Source organism: Epinephelus fuscoguttatus, linkage group LG18, assembly GCF_011397635.1.
Source record: "Epinephelus fuscoguttatus linkage group LG18, E.fuscoguttatus.final_Chr_v1".
In the NCBI taxonomy this organism is placed as follows: Eukaryota; Metazoa; Chordata; class Actinopteri; order Perciformes; family Serranidae; genus Epinephelus; species Epinephelus fuscoguttatus.
Genome location: NC_064769.1, coordinates 27,165,482 through 27,181,711, shown reverse-complemented (window position 1 = coordinate 27,181,711; position 16,230 = coordinate 27,165,482). Strand labels below are relative to the sequence as shown.

Sequence of the window (16,230 nt, the reverse complement as noted above, 5' to 3'; positions counted from 1 at the left end):
CATGAGTTATGGAGCAGATTATGCTGTGGCAGACCCCAAAAAAGTCTATTTAAATCCAGTTGGACATTAGAGGACTGGTTCACATTCATGCTCCCCAGGAGATAAACCCAGATTATTTTGATGACCTCATGACCTCTCCTGCAATGCCACCCTCACGTCAAACCTTACATTTTTAACCCAGCTACTAAGGATGTAAGAATAGCAACACAGCTACAACGACATCCTCATTCTCTCCAACACTTTGATGTAATAAAAACTACCTGCTGGCTGTTAAATGTCTTTCTTATTGATGTTTTTTTTAGTCACCACATGTTTGCTTCTATAGGCTTCATGTTAACTATTGTGTGGGTGTTTGTTTATTACATAATTGCTGATTAGATGTCAGAAGGAGTGGTCAGTTTACACTGTAAAGGGGAAGTCAGTTATGAGTTCTTGCTGCAGTCATACAGCCAGTGAAATATGATACATGCAGATACATAATGTTGTCACCACTTTGTAATTCCTGGTAAAAAAAAAAAAAATCAGGCAACCTAACAACCAAAATCCTGCAAAGTAGGGTTAGTGTAAAACCATAAAACAGTTCATGCAGCTACAGAGTTCTTCTTGTTTTTATGTTAGCTCACTGGTTTGTATGTCTGCCTGTCTGTGTCTGTATGAGCGCTACAGCCAGTTTCTCTTGTGGTTGAAGGGAGGGTGTCATAACACTTCATACAGTAGCTCTCAAGCGCCACGCCAGGAAGTGAACTGAGCTGAAACCGAGTTCTGCTGGGCTCAAACCACTGATGACACAGACAGAGGAGCTACACAGCTGACGCAGCGCTCCATGGGTAAGTTTAATTAAAACTTTTAACAAGACTTTATCCAAAATGTGTGCTTTATTTTCTGTTTGAAATGATTGATGCATTGCTGGTGCTGTGTGTTTGTTTAAGCACTTCCTATGTGTAGCACACTCTCTACAGATATGCACATCATTCAGATAATCTTTTCTGGTTTATACTGTTGTAGTTTATATTCTGTTTTCTTGGTTTTAATGGACCAATTCATGGATCCAGACAGAATGTTGCACAATTAATAAAGCTCCTATGCAATATCACCAACTCAGCCGGTCTATCGTTTGACTTTCAAATCGCTTTACAAACCGCTGTCATTTAAAACAGTCATTATTATCAAGCTGTGATCAAAAGCTGAGCGATACTGATAACTTTTGTATGAAAGATAGGAAGTTTCATCTCAGCTAATGCACAACAGGGGAACACAATTTTAGCCAAGGGCTTAGCCCTGTCTGCCTAGTTGCTATACCAGTCAAGCTCTCTGTTGATACATCGATAACAGTGTCAGATACATCACTCGGAAGTCATTGTACATTTCTGAAATAGTGAGTCTTTGATTTCAGACACAAGTAGACAAAAGCAGGCTTTCTAATTTTAGCCATGAAAATAAATTGTGCTGACTGGAACAATAACTATCACTGGCAGATTTCTGCTGTTTCAAACTTGACAACATAAACTTTCAAAATGGGTCCTTTTGAATTTTCTGTGGGAATATGTATGTGAATGACATCAGCGGACAGGAAGTAAACATGAACCCAAGATCTAGGGGAAGGAGGGAGTAGCACAGTGGAATGGAGGGAATTTTTAAAAAATAAATAAATGGCCAGTTTAAAGGAAGTTTTTTCAAAATGAAAATGGGAAAAAAGGACCATCAACAAAAAATGAGCTCCAAAAGGGAACCGAATCACCTGTACCCGGGACACCCAACATAAAGAAAAGATTAAACACAGCCAACAAATATCACCACACTTAGCCAAACTCTTACTTATTACCCACGTCTTTACTGATTACCCAGAGACACGCAACTGTCACAGCCTTCCACAGTGTGATTAGGTAGTTACATTGCATCATATGTTGACCCTGTAGCTCCCTCGTTTGGTTCGGTGGATGCACTGACCGCCTCCTCTTTTTGAACTCCAGTTGTCTGCTCATAGCAGTAAATTTTAAATATCTTCCAGTTTGGGGCGTCAGTGGCTTAGTGGTAGAGCAGGCGCCCCATGTACAAGGCTGTTGCCGCAGCGGCCTGGGTTCGAGTCCAGCCTGTGGCCCTTTGCTGCATGTCATCCCCTCTCTCTCTCCCTTTCACACTTAACTGTCCTGTCCATTAAAGGCAAAAAATGCCCCAAAAAAATATCTTCCTGTTCTGTTACCTCACTGATTTAATCAATTCCCTTCATTATCTGAGGGCTCACTAGCTCACCTGGTAGAGCCTGCACCCCATGTACAAAGAGCTTTGTCCTTGCTGCAGTGGCTGTGGGCTCGACTCCAACCCACAGCCCCCTGCTGCATGGGGGCTAGGAAAAGGGTTAGGAAATCCAAAGCTGACAGGTCTTCCGTGCCTCGTTATGGTTGCTAAGATATGACTTGATAGTGAAGGGGTTTAGCATTGAACCACTGATTATTTTATATTTTTGCACACATTTGCCATTTTGTGATACTGATGTCACAAAATATCCTCATTAATAATTTTGACTAAGATTTTGCCCAACTCGCCTGACGAGCCACTCCAAACAGCTTGTTTTGCCATGCTAAGCTATGCTGCTGCAGCACTGGAGACACAGTTGTGTGTTATCTGTTTTTCACTCTTTCATGGCTTTTTTTATTGAGCAGTTAGTGGGGAGAAGGTCATAAACTTTGTTTACTCTGTTTTTACGGGACTTCACGCGACTTTGGGTTTATATGGAGCCACGTGAGCCAGTTAGAACACAGTGACGTGTGTTTTAGTGGGGATGAGTTTGTCGTTGTCTCCTTTACAGATAGATGTCAAATGTTTTGTGGCATGTTGGCCTTTTATGTACATGTGAAGGTTAAGTGGATTTACCTCATTAAACTCTGCTGTACTAATAAAAAGGAGTTGATGAAGTTATAAACTGCAGTAGGCTGCTGTTCTTGGTGCATTTCAAAAGAGTTTTGAGCATGTAAATTGATTCTTGGCCTATGGAAACAGTGTGTGTAACAAAATATGTCTACTTGCTAGCTTTCTGATCTTTTAGTCATGCCCACCCTATTCATTTAGTAGATGTAGCCGGTTTGCCAAAGTGTGGAACAGCTAGTCGGGATCATAACCCATGTCTCTGTTAGTCTGTATCCAAAATAAGGGGTTGCCAGTCGTACAGTGTGCTCCAGCCTGTTTCCCCCCTTGGATGTTATACTTTCATTTTCATTCATAAAACAATGTTTGCATGTTAACCCAGTGATCAGCACATCTGGATGATGCCGTCGAATATGTGTTACCATGTCGGATGCGTTTCAATCACATACGCTACAGTGATGGAACAACGCTGACACATCATCCTTGTCTTATACACAACTCTCTCTTCAGCGTCTTTTGCAGCTGACCGAGACCCGCAGGTGGGTTTTCCAGCTCCGCTATTTCATTCATGCAAGTGATAGTGTGACTGACTCACACACCAATCTGCTACTTGTTGTGCTAACCTCAACACTAGTTGCTGACAACAAAGACTTGAAAGTTCATGGGTGGAACTTTCACATGTGAAATTTGGGTCTGCATTATATGTATCTTCATGCGATTGTGTGCATTTATGTGCCGCTCTGCCACATGCCAAAGTGGCAGCAGGAGTGATGATGAGTGATGTGCATTTGGCGGGTGGGCAGGTGCTGATGTCATCTGTAAATATTTGTTGATTGTACTTGAAAAACAAGGTCCTCTGCACCTGTAACTCCTTTCAGTGACAAAAAGAAAAACAACAGAGGCAAAGGCCAAACTGAGTCCAGATCAGCCAGCAGGGCTCGCTTTCTGTCACCTTCTACTGTCTGTGGTCACTCTGAGGTTTATTTGGTGACACTTACCTGCTGTATTTTCCTGTTTTTATTGTAAGGCAAAATGCTAAAATCTGATTTGACAAAGGGTCACAAATGCTAACTGGCTAACTAAGGCTAACAGCTATTAGTGGACTGTTATTGGTGGTCGACATCAGCGTCTGCATCACCACTGACTGCACTGCCAGCGTACACTGATTTATATGTGTTACACTTGATAATAGATAATATGAGTCACGGACTTGAGTATATTCAGTGTGGGCAGTAACCTAATGTTTGGAGAATGTTTTAAACCATCTTGGTTTTTCTGTGACTCAGACTGGTGCTGTCGCTTGCTGATAAACAAAAGCCTTCTGGTTTCAGACTGGGCAGATGACTCACTGTAACAGGAACCAGTAGCCCTTACTAACATGAATATCATATCACAGCACACTCTTTACTGTGCCTCGGCTGTGTGTTTCAGTACTGGGACAGCCATGCAGATCTACTGTACGCAGATTCTGTAATCTGAGCTAAATCTTCTCTGGATATCTTAATTAGTTTGATCAGAGGCAATGTGCAGCTGCCATAGCATTTCCTGTGGTTAACCAGCGTGCTTGTCAGTCATTGCAGTGACACATTCATCTGAAACAAATAAAGCCTGGGGCACTTTTGCGTCATCATTATCCGCGAAAATATTCTCTACTAAGATTTTCCAGTTGACGGACCTGCAAAAACATTTTTGTCTTCCATGCATTGTATTTCCTGGTATTTTACACCAGTGTTCTTGCTGAATGGGGCTGTTTTGATCTGAATGATCACCACTCCAAACTTGACATACATAAAACAGCCGTAGGCCAGCACTTCTTTTTCAACTGTGGAATCATTTAATTGATCTTGGAAAATTACCCGACTGACACATCACCCCTCCTCCAGCTCCAGAACCAATCTTAATGAAATCTAACTGGAGATGAGCAGGATGATTACAACAGGAGCTGGGCAACAGCCTCCCCTTTAGCATTTACTGATCAAACTTCCTCTCGGTCAACCACTTTACACAAATACTTCACGGTGGCTTTGGCAAACTTGCAGTTAACCAAGCTGATTGTCAGCCATGTGCAAAACAAAGTGTGAAACTGTCTAAGTGATCACTCAAGATGATAGACCCAGGTGTCACTGTAGATGAATACATCATCTAGATCAGTGGTTCCCAACTGGTCCAGCCACAGGGTCCAGATCTCGCCTTCAAGGTCCACACAATTTCATGCGTTTAGTGTCATACTTGCGTGGCCATGCCATTGAGCCAGCTTGCTGTCTCTGTCAAGTAGTTCTCCATTACTGACTCACTCTGCAGCAGGAAACACACTTCAAAATAAAAGCTCTGTGCTGGAATTTCACTGCACTTAAGAATAAAGTGTGTTTTTTGCAAACTTGACATGTTTATGAGTCACTTGTGGTCCATTCAGAAAGGACCCATGACCCGCTTTTGGACTGCGACCCACCAGTTGAGAACCACTGTTCTGGATGCACAGTGTAATCATTCTTCATTTTGTTGGCCACAGTATCACTGTATGAGAATGTGTGCTTCTTGATAAAAATGATACACCAGGACTGACGTAACATAAACTTTCTTTTGCTGTAGAAGATCCGAGACATACGTATTCTGCAATACCCACCTGATCCACACTCATCTCTCATTTAAAAAGAGGTGGAAAAGAAAGAATATTTGCCATTGTGAGTGCTGTTTGTGGCACTACTAAGGCATAAGTGTGTTGATTACTTACCCGTATTTTCCGTGGCGGAACTATTGGTCATTGTCAGGTGTGCCAATATGGCAGAATTTGTTCTGGGACCATGTATCGTGCACTGTTGAGAAAAGCTCAGCTCGACTTTTTGTTTTGTTAATGCCTGAGGCCAAAGTGGATGGTCAGAAAGATGGTCAGAGAGACATTCGAAGGACTTTAAGAGCTTTGGGAAACGTTTTTCAGCGTGACAACAAGGGGATGCTTCAGAGTGACAGAAATGCTCGAACGCCTGTTTGGGAGAACCGACCTGTGTCTGTGTTGTCGTGAAAGGAGCTACAGTTATGCTGTTATGTAATGCTTATCTGTAAAGTCTATACCTCAAGTTCTGTATCTTGAACTGGAATCACAGAGTTCAGCAATATTATGCTCTGACATGTGTTTAACTTCAGCTTCCAGACATCTATGATTGTCTGTGCTGCCACAGTAGAAGTGTGCAAATCAGATTTAAACCATATTTGGTGGGACTCTCTAAAAACACAGTCATTTCAACTGTACGCAGGACGCAGCAGTGCAAGCGCCGCCAGTCTTGTCTCTGCTTTATCAAGCTCCATGACCGTCTAAGTCCATGCTGGGTGTTTGTTAATATGATAATCTGCGTACACGTTTTGTTCGAATGCAGGTTTAATGAAAATGAGAAGTTGGACTGAATAATGTCATGATCCTGGGTTTTTGTTTATATTCTCTTATCCTATGGGCTTTGTTTTGGAGTTTTCCGTTTGTGTCTGCTTTCTGTTTTATTTTGTAGATTCTCTCTTCATGTGTCATGTCTGGTTTTACTTCTTGCCTTTGTGTGTTTTCCCACCTGGTTTCTATCACACCTGTCTCGTTAGTCCTTTGTTCCTTGTTAGTTTGTCTTGCATTTATTGTTGTGGTCATCCCAGTCTTCATGGTGTTATTTCCTTCTGGTCTCTTGTATTCCATTTTCGATTTCTTCCCCAAGTTCATCCCTGTGTTCATTGTGCTTTCCTGGTTGGTTTTCAGTTTAGTTTTGGTGGTTCTTTCATTTGGACTTTTAGTTACCTGCGTCTCCTGGATGTTTTTCTTCCGCCTTATTAAAGCTCACTTTTTGCTAAAACCTCAACCTGCCTGATGCTCTGCATTTGGGTCCTTCCTGAACTAATGATGACGAATAACAAAGTGTGAGCTGGTTTTATTTCTAAAGCTTGGGAAATTAGGCATACAAGATTGGAAATCCATGATGGTATGGAGAATATATAGGAGCATTTATTGGCACAAGGCATTCTCATAGTTGTAGGTCTTCTACCTCTTGAACAAAGCAAATGCCACAGCACTTTTGATCTGTTCTCTCTGGTCATGTAGCACCAGTTTGATAAGTACTTTTGTCTTCCTACTGCATAGATGGTCAAGTTTAATGAAAAGACTGTCTTTCCATCAGTTAAATACTTCTTCACGTGCTAGACTGTATATGATCTGATATAGTCTCTGTTGACTTTTAATCTTAAAACTGGCGACACAGCTGAGCCGCAGCAGCGAGAGAACCTGCTCTTTACTTGGTTTCAAGTTCTAACTTTGGTGTGACACCTCAAATTTTAGCTGGGGCTGGTTAAAGGAAGTCTTTGTGCTTCCGTGTTCATTACAGTTCACAGCAGAGGTCAGCTTACTCTGTACAAAGCAACAAAAAAGAGTTGCTATTATGGTTTAAAGAGAACAACCATTGCAAACGCCACGATACACACACACACACACACACACACACACACACACACATAGTAAGCAACATGTCAAATTGAGACATTAAAAAAACAAACCAAACGCCCACTAGCTCACCTAGTAGAGCGGATGCACCATGTACAATGGCTGTGTCCTCGCCGCAGCAGCCGCAGGTTACATTCCAACTTCTTGCAAGTAAACACAGACTTGCTGTTGGATCTGAGATTCTTCACCCTGGCAGTGTGGCGAATCCTTAATGAATTGAAGTCATGGGGGTCCACATTGAACAACAACAAAACTATATCAAAACATCAGTTTAAAAACGGGTGAATCCAAACTAACCATTTAGAACATCAAAGTTACACAAATGTCAGTGTATGGATGCACTACAGTTGTAGCGTTAGCTGATGTGACCATGGAGATTTGAGTGACTGCTGGCTTGACCACAGTTCATTCTGCTACATCAATAACTGTATCAACGAGCTGTAGCTGGGTAGCCACCTCACTAACACTGCAAATAGATATGATAAGCTTGAGTGACAAGACAGCTGACAGCAGCAAAATTATATTAGACTTTTAATGAAAGTGAATCATTGTTAATTAACTTTCCAGCAATGTATTTCATTGTTTGCATCTATAATTGTGAGCACACTGCATGACTGTGCTCCACTGTCTTAGCTATGATGCGCACCTCCTGGCGGTAAGAGTGTAGTAACGATGGGATCACCTTGTTTCCAATACATTCTCACTCCGACCTGGTCACATATTGAAGTTTTGGTCATGGACTTTCCACGTCAAGATACAATATAGCAAAATAGCAAGGTACCCTGGGTGCGTTGGTTGTTGACGTTCTGGGACACCATGTCAAGTTCTCTTCTTTCAAGATACACTCCTGTTTTCACAGGAAATTAAACTTTTACATACAGTCTCTTTCAAAGTAAACGCACTACATCGGTACAATACCGCAAATTGAAGGTTTTTTTTTTTCAACAACAAAAAAAAAAGACAGGATTTGGCTTTAGAATCTCACGGGATGCAAACACCGCTCTGTCGGTTGAAAGTCTGGGTTTGTTGGCTCCATCCACCACCCCTCCTGCCCGCCCCACTCGGACTTTCGCAGTCTTAACTTTCATCCTTGTCCCACCCGTTTCCCCCCAATGCCGTTGGGCACCATTAAACTATAATGGCAACCGGCCGACGTTAAAGGGTAGCTTTTCTGGTTGATTTCTGACACAGCAAGTCACTGCCCAAAGGCCAGATTTTGACAACTTTGGAGCGAGACCAGGCTCTCATTCCTCATCATGCCTGTCTAGTGCTGATTTGCAGGTCATTGTAGGTCAAATCATGTCTTTCATACAAGTCATCTGAAGGGCTGGATGAGACCCTCTGGCGGCCCGGTGAGCAAGTCAGCGTCAGACAAGCAGCTTATGTGGTCTGCAAGGACAAATTTCCGTTTTTGTCAGTGGAGTCTGGCTTTACAGAGTTGTTCAGTTTCCTGACGGAGAGAGGGCTGTCTGTTTAGGAAGTACTGATCATACTGCAGGAGCTGTATAAGAGTTTGTGAACTGGTATAGTTTGCTGTTGTTAAACGCAGTCCCCTTGGACTCAAATTCGTTCTCAGTTTTTGGATTCTGGTGATTAATTGATACTCAAATCATCATGTGAGGAGTAAAGCATTCCTTTAACGAGAAGATTCAAGCTAATCTTTCAAACAGGAATTTGCAGCGAGGAAAAATACTTTCCACTGTTTCTCCCACGTAGCAACTCTAAAAATGTGTTTAAGCTGAATAGGAAGATGTGTGATTGGTCTACAGGATGGATGTAAGATCTACTCATATGGTACACATTAAATATAGAGTGTGTACAAAGACATACAAGGACGCAGGGAAGTGGTTGCCAACAGTCTAGGCCTTTTGCAGTTTCACAGATTTTACAAACTAGAAAGTTCTCCTGCAACCTCACACAGGAACAGATACGTCTCATGTTGTATTTGTGGCTGTGTAAATATATATGTGTGTGTTTGTGTGTGTGCTTGACCTGTGTATTGTTCCAGTCTTAGGGGATGGAAATTCCCCCAGCCTCTTTCTCAGGTCCTGTGTGTCCAAGTGTGCGGGGCATGTGTGTGCAGCGGTGTGGGTTGCATCCGGCAGCCAATCGCATACTAGCTCTGAGGAAGCAGGAAGGAACATGTTGCAGCCAGTCGACCAATGAGAAGCCGGGGCTGGAGGAGGAGGCCCCTTCAGGAAACCACTGGCAGAGTATCAGGGGTTCAGACCTCCAACAGACTTCCTAACCAACAAGACTGATTGTTCTATCTTCCCGTCGGTCCATTTCTTTAATTTCCTATTTTTTAGTGGTTCTATTCATCTTTTCATCCATCTTATTTTACATTCATCTGTATTCTTGCTCGGTTGATCCAACAATCCTTAAATCTTGAATCAGTGTCTCTATCCATTTCGACTTCTATCTAACCGTGTATCTGTCCTCCGTCGCTCCACGCGGTTGAAAAGTATGGTGGTATATTGCGCTGTGCTGCCCCCGTCATGTCCACCGACATGTCCGCTCCATCCATAAGGAAGAAGAAGTCGTTTGCGCGGAGCTCCAAACCAAGCGTCAGGATGTGTATTCGGGAACAGAGGGATATCATGTAAGTTGAGACTCTATCTTCTTCATCTTCTGCTGTTCATCTCGTCTCCGATATCCACTCTGGTTACGTACTGTATGGATGTACTCCCAGACAAGTTGACTGAAGGTTGTCCTTACCTGCCTTGGTTTGGTGATCCGTTCTTGACCTGTCTGAGGGAGTGAAGGGATGTCTCGTAAGTTGTATTTTGTCTTTGTTTTGGATACCTTTTTGGATATCTGGATTTAAGCGATACTACTTATCAACTTGGGTATCAAGTGTGCTTTGCAAAACAATTCAGCTACAGGTACTGGTCATTGTTTGATTTGTTAGCTTCTTCCCCATTATAAGAACTCAATGATGCAACAAAGGGATGTCCCGCCTTCGCCTGTTGATTGGAGTTTGAAACCTGTGAATTTTAGTTGGGAAATTAATTTTTGAAATATTTTTTTATACACGTGTGAATTTTTTGCTGATGCTGTTGACCCAAAATTGCTCATTTGTTGGCTGGTGCTTCTGGCATAGCACCTTTCGGTCTACAGTATTGAGAACTTGTTTATCCTGTGTGCAAGTTGAGAGATCAGAGGTAAACAAGTACGCATTTTCTCACAAGACATCTGAACTTGTTGCATTTTACACATTCTACCGGACATGAAACTTCGCTTGATATAGAGATGATTAGTGTCCATGTCAAGCAGGCTGATGAGCAATAGCTACACTGCCATATACTGTACATTCTACAGTCTACAGCTGATATCACCTTTGTTCCAAAAAAAACTCCTTATTGCTAGAATGGCATGGAAGAAACAGTTTGGTGGTATAGATGGTATTGCTGTTATATAAATACTGCAGCAAAGCGGAAAGGCAACACAAAAAGGGGAAGGTACAGTAAGAAGGCAAAAACCTGTGTACTGTGAACTCGATATTGTGAATGAGGCCAAATATGGTACAACTACATCACCAACTACATTATTACACACACAAGTAGGTTGTGCAGTAGATCACGTCCTATATTTGCATATGTCTAATGCCAGTGGGCATATTTTTTGGTTCAGTTTTGTTTTTTGCCTTTTCTTGTCCAGTTGCTGTTTTATCCAAAGGGATTTGTTATCTTAAGCTCCTAAAGATGAGAAAACATGTCTGAGATGTACAGTAAGCAGCTGTGTAATTTAGAGAAAATTACCATAAATCTGCAGATACACCATTATACTGTCACTTTGACTTTATATTCTCACTTTACCTGTTTACTGTAATTTCACATTTATACTCTCACCTTACTATCATATAATAATATACTACTGATACTCCATCACTTTACCTTTAAACTATCACCTTACCTTTTTACTGTCACTTTACCTTTATACTGTAACTTTGCCTTTATATTGTGACCTTACCTTCATACTGTCAATTTACCTTTACACTGTCACTTTATCTTTATATCCTCACTTTATATTTTTACTGTGATTTTACCTTTATATTGTGTCCTTACCTTTATACTGTCACCTTACCTTTATACTGTCACTTCACCTTTACACTGCTACTTTATTGTTTTATTGTCACCTTACCTTTTTCTAACACTTTGAGTTTACACTGTCATTTTACCTTTATATTGTTACCTTACCTTTTTACTGTCACTTTACCTTTACACTGTCATTTTACCTTTATATTGTTACCTTATCTTTTACTGTCACTTCACCTTTATACTGTAACTTCATCTTTATATTGTCGTCTTACCTTTACACTGTCATTTTTATTTTTTTACTTACCTTTTTAGTGCCACTTTACCTTTATATTGTTACCTTACCTTTTCACTGTCACTTCACCTTCATATTGTTACCTTATCTTCTTACTGTCACTTTACCTTCACATTGTAACTTTACCTTTACTGTATATATTCAGTTTACCTTTATATTGTGACCTTACCTTTACACTGTCACTTTACCCTTATACCGTCACTTTTTACCATTATATACTTACTTACTGTTTTACAAACTGTTAACACCTTCTTGTACATATATTTATAAGTCTCATCTGCAAATACATTCACTTTATTCCTACATTCAGTTTAGGCATTTGCAATATGGTTTACAGCAGGGTGTTTGCAGGTCCTTTAAATGTTGTAAAATGTCTTTAATTCAGTGTTATAAATAGTGCATTTTGTAGTATTTCATTTATCTTCCCTTTTAATTTTTTTGTCAAAATGAGTAGGACTGAACCAAATACTATTTTACTTTACATCTGCACTTACCTGTTGGCAAAGAGTAGACCTTAATCATTTTAATAACCATATTCCTATGTAAAAACCTACCTCTGTGTAGGACCACATATATACAGTAGTCTACTACTTACCATTGTACTTACCTGCAATGCTTGAGTAAGAAAAAGATGATTTGTCCAAAAAAAGTCTTCAAAAGGTCTTTTAAAGCATTTAATGTCAGTGACTGACACCTGTAGACACCCTGTACACCCTTTATTTTAACTTGCACTATTTTATGTCTTATATTCAGTTGTTTGTTATTTGCTTGAGTTTCTTTCATACTTAATGACCATTGTTGGAGCCTAAGGACTTAGACTGCTTCTCTGTACTTTTTGCACATAAGATAACAATAAGGAACATGAGCGTGAGGAATACATGTTTTCTAAGATTTGAGTAAAGAAGGCTGTGTGACCAAATCGCTGAGTAAAGTACAAAGTGCCAGTACAACAACTGGGGTTTGGTTTACATGTACAGCAAATAGTCCAGTGACACTTCCATTTGCAGTTTCTTTTTTTAAATTATTTGCCAACACTCAGGCATCAGACATAAATCATGTCCGTCTGGTGTTTTTTCTCGGAATATAAACTAACATTTTATTTTCCAGTGGAAATGACACTTCCCAGGGGTGCCCCAGTCACGTCAGCTGTTCGTTATTGCCACAGTGATGCCTCATCAAGGCTCGTGTCAGAGACAGTGCTGAGAAACAGGAGCGTTTACAGGAAATGTGTTCTCGTTCTCGACCCCGCAGCGAGGGCAAGGAGGGTGGGCTCGTAGTCAAGGCGAAATCTCAACGCTCTCTCTTCCTGCCTCTGATTCTCTCTCTGTAATCCACTAACTGTGTATTTTTGTTATCGTTTACTTTACTTCAGACAGGAAACACAGCTACAGTACCATTTTTAATCTTTGCACTGTGGGAGTATGTGTTAGTCTTTGAGATATCCTTCCTGTAGCTGTTATGGATGTGTGATGGTTCCTGTGTGGAATTACCATATTTGGACAAAGGAAGTGATGATGCATAGGTGAAACCACAGGTAGAGGACTTGGTTTTACTATTTCAGCTTTCAATAAGCCCAATGTTGCAGGTGTGTGTGTGTGTAAATTAAAAGTTAGCTTTCTGTTTCTGTTCTGTTTTGGTTGTTTGAGAGGGAACTGAAGAATCCTACACATGCATGGTCACTGTCGGTCACTTGTGAAGACTTTATTAGTGTTTGTCACCAAGACACTGCTGCCTTTTCTGCCAGAATTCCCTCCAGACCATGCAGTTTAAGCCATTACGTGATCTTTTCTTAACCATAACCAACCGCCCAAACGTAGCATAACCATAACCTAACCACAGCATTGTTGAAACAAAAGAAAAGTTTTGACATATCCACCAAAAAATAACCAACAAATGTTACATATCTGTGGTTTGCAGAGGCACACAATTCAAATCTTTATTCTTGCAATGAGGTTACAGGGCTACAGGAAAACTGCTCACACGTACCTAAATCGGTGGTTCCATTGGTCTAAAAATTAGGCTCCTTCCTCGACACAGTTTCTCTCTGGACTGCATGTGCCAAATTTTCTAATATTCCCTTTTGAATGGTGTCAGACATCCACTTGCCTGTTTGGACCAGCATAAGCTGCATCATTATCTCCATGCCCCTGCAGTGGAGATCCCCAAAGCAGCTCCAAAACAACTGTCCAAGTAATTTTCCAGTCTTTTTAAGCTCATCTGTGCTATTGATTTGCTCCCGCTACCGCTACCGCAAATCTTTCCGCTATTTTAGCTAACCCCAAGATCTGAGGAATTAATTAGATTTGCACCATTTAAACATTTCTTTTATACACTTCTTGACAGGCACCTTATTGTATGCTGTTCAAAGTTTAAAATAAATGTTCAGATAGCCCATTAGTTATGGTAAAATAGCCAACTATTTACAGACTGTGTTCCACCCCTTGTTGATAAGGGAAGGGTGCAGCACCAGTCCAAATTAACATGTGACATATTACTTTTTGCACACCAGAGATGCAATTTTGGGCGACAGACAAAAACTTTTGCTGCTGACATCTATATTTAATGATGTTACGAGAATGTTTCTCAGCCTACACACTCCATATCTTGTTGCATGAGTTATCTGACTCATCAACCCAGGCTGAGATCACCTGTAACAGCGAGAGTCACTACTGGTTTTTTTTTAAATACCATTAAACCTCATGGTTTTGATTATGTGATGGTTTTTCTTCACCCTCAGTGTGCAGACATTCAGTCACAGCTTTGTTAATCATTCACCTGGACAAACAAACCAAAGTGTGAGAGCAAATGCTCAGAAGCTCAGATAAACCTCCCTACACACAACAACCCCTTGGTTTCTATTCATGTGTTCACACCTGCGTATAAAAAGTGGCAGTGAAAATGTGAAGCTGAACCAGTGGAGGAACCATTGCGGTCGGTCGTCGAGGGGAACAGGAAGAAAATGTATCTCTGTATGACAGTTTCTGTTTCCTGGGCAGGACAGGAGTTTCTCTGCGCATGCTGCAGCTCGGACAGCGGTTTCCCTACGACCTTTACATCTGCGCGGCGTTCTGTGTTTGCGTGTGTGCGTCTTCAAGTGCTTGATGAGTAGGCGAGAGCACATTCTCTGCTCGCTGCACAGACAGGGTATTGGTTAGCCACATGCACCTGACAGCTGCTGAAATCATACCATGGCTCAGACCATGACAAATGTACAGATGAAGATTTAAATTTGTTTTGGCCCTTAGATAATTAATCAGGAAATTAGGCAGGTCTATAAAAAGTACAGTAGAACACAATACAACAAGAGTGTGAAATACCCTGAAACATATCACAAAGTTTGCATCAGTGGGTGAAAATTGTTCCGTTGTCATGGTGATGGTGATGATTGGTGATTCTGATAATGATCACAGGCTAATTTAAGAATCAAATCCATTACCTCATGGTTCCTGAGAAGACAGTCTGTCCACTGTGTGCCACACTGTAACCACATGACGTGTCAGACTTGTTGCTTTGTGCCTCGCACGCACACACAGGCTGAGCCTAAGCCCCTGATTGGTGGCAATGTTAAAAGATTACTTAACCCCCCCCCCCAAATTATTACTTGTATATCAATTACTCATCCCATGCTACGCTGAATTTGTCATGAAAACGTTATTCTTGTGTGAATCCGGTGAATGAAGAATCCAAAAACAGAGAAAATTCTTGATAGATTAAAATTATAGGATCTGTGTTTAACAATGGCAAAACTATATTGACACATTTGTTTATAAACTCTAACACAACTCGTGCAGAATAATCCAAATGTCTTTCATCCAGTCATGCACTCAGTACTTCCCAAACAGACAGGCCAAAGTTGCACGATAACACAAACAAACTACCTCCTACTAACGCTATGGTGTGTTTATTGCTCTGTATATGCAACTATAAACTCTTAGGGTCACAGCGGGGCTGGAGCCTATCCCAGCTGACATTGGGTGAGAGGCGGGTAACACCCTGGACAGGTCACGAGACTATCACAGGGCTGACACATAGAGACAGACAACCATTCACACTCACATTCACATCTGCAGGCAATTTAGAGTCACCAATTAACCTGCATGTCTTTGGACTGTGGGAGGAAGCTGGAGTACCCAGAGAAAATCCAAAATGACACAGGGAAGATATTATGCAAATATTATGCCAGTATTTGAGTGCTTTAACTCTTACATTAAGAATTCTAGCCAATAAGACTCTGTGCTGTACCAAAATGTACCAAACTGTGACCCCAAAATCAAAGTACATACCAGTACAGGCCGCCCTTCGACTGGTGAAGCTTGTAAGGGACTGTCTGCAGACTTATTTTTTAGACTTATATTTTGTGGGTTGTTTAATTTGTTATTTTGCATTCTCAATATTATGGCAAAGCAGACTAAAGGCACAACACCTCCCAAAACCAACAATAAGTACAACATGCTACAGTCCAGCATGACTGCTGTAGGTCACAGCCTCACTGCAAAGGATCCTGCACCAAATAGTAAACTGTGTCCACCCTGTGTCATGGCTGTAAAACCCCTTAAATTTAAGCTTTA

At 41.1% G+C, this 16,230-nt stretch overlaps 1 protein-coding gene across 2 annotated transcripts in view; it reads left to right on the top strand.

Moving 5' to 3' along the window:
* Positions 1–694: 694 nt before the first annotated feature.
* Positions 695–16,230, top strand: part of sh3bp2 (SH3-domain binding protein 2) — a 32,008-nt gene continuing 16,472 nt past the window's right edge. The window contains exon 1 of one of the 2 annotated variants that reach the window (XM_049604662.1): positions 695–827. Coding sequence is in view for 1 of the 2 variants with exons in the window: in XM_049604661.1 (XP_049460618.1) it covers positions 9,829–9,932 (104 nt within the window). In the remaining variant the exon portion in view is untranslated. Of the gene's footprint in view, positions 828–9,566; positions 9,933–16,230 lie in introns of those variants that run through there. The other variant, XM_049604661.1, reaches the window with a different exon arrangement.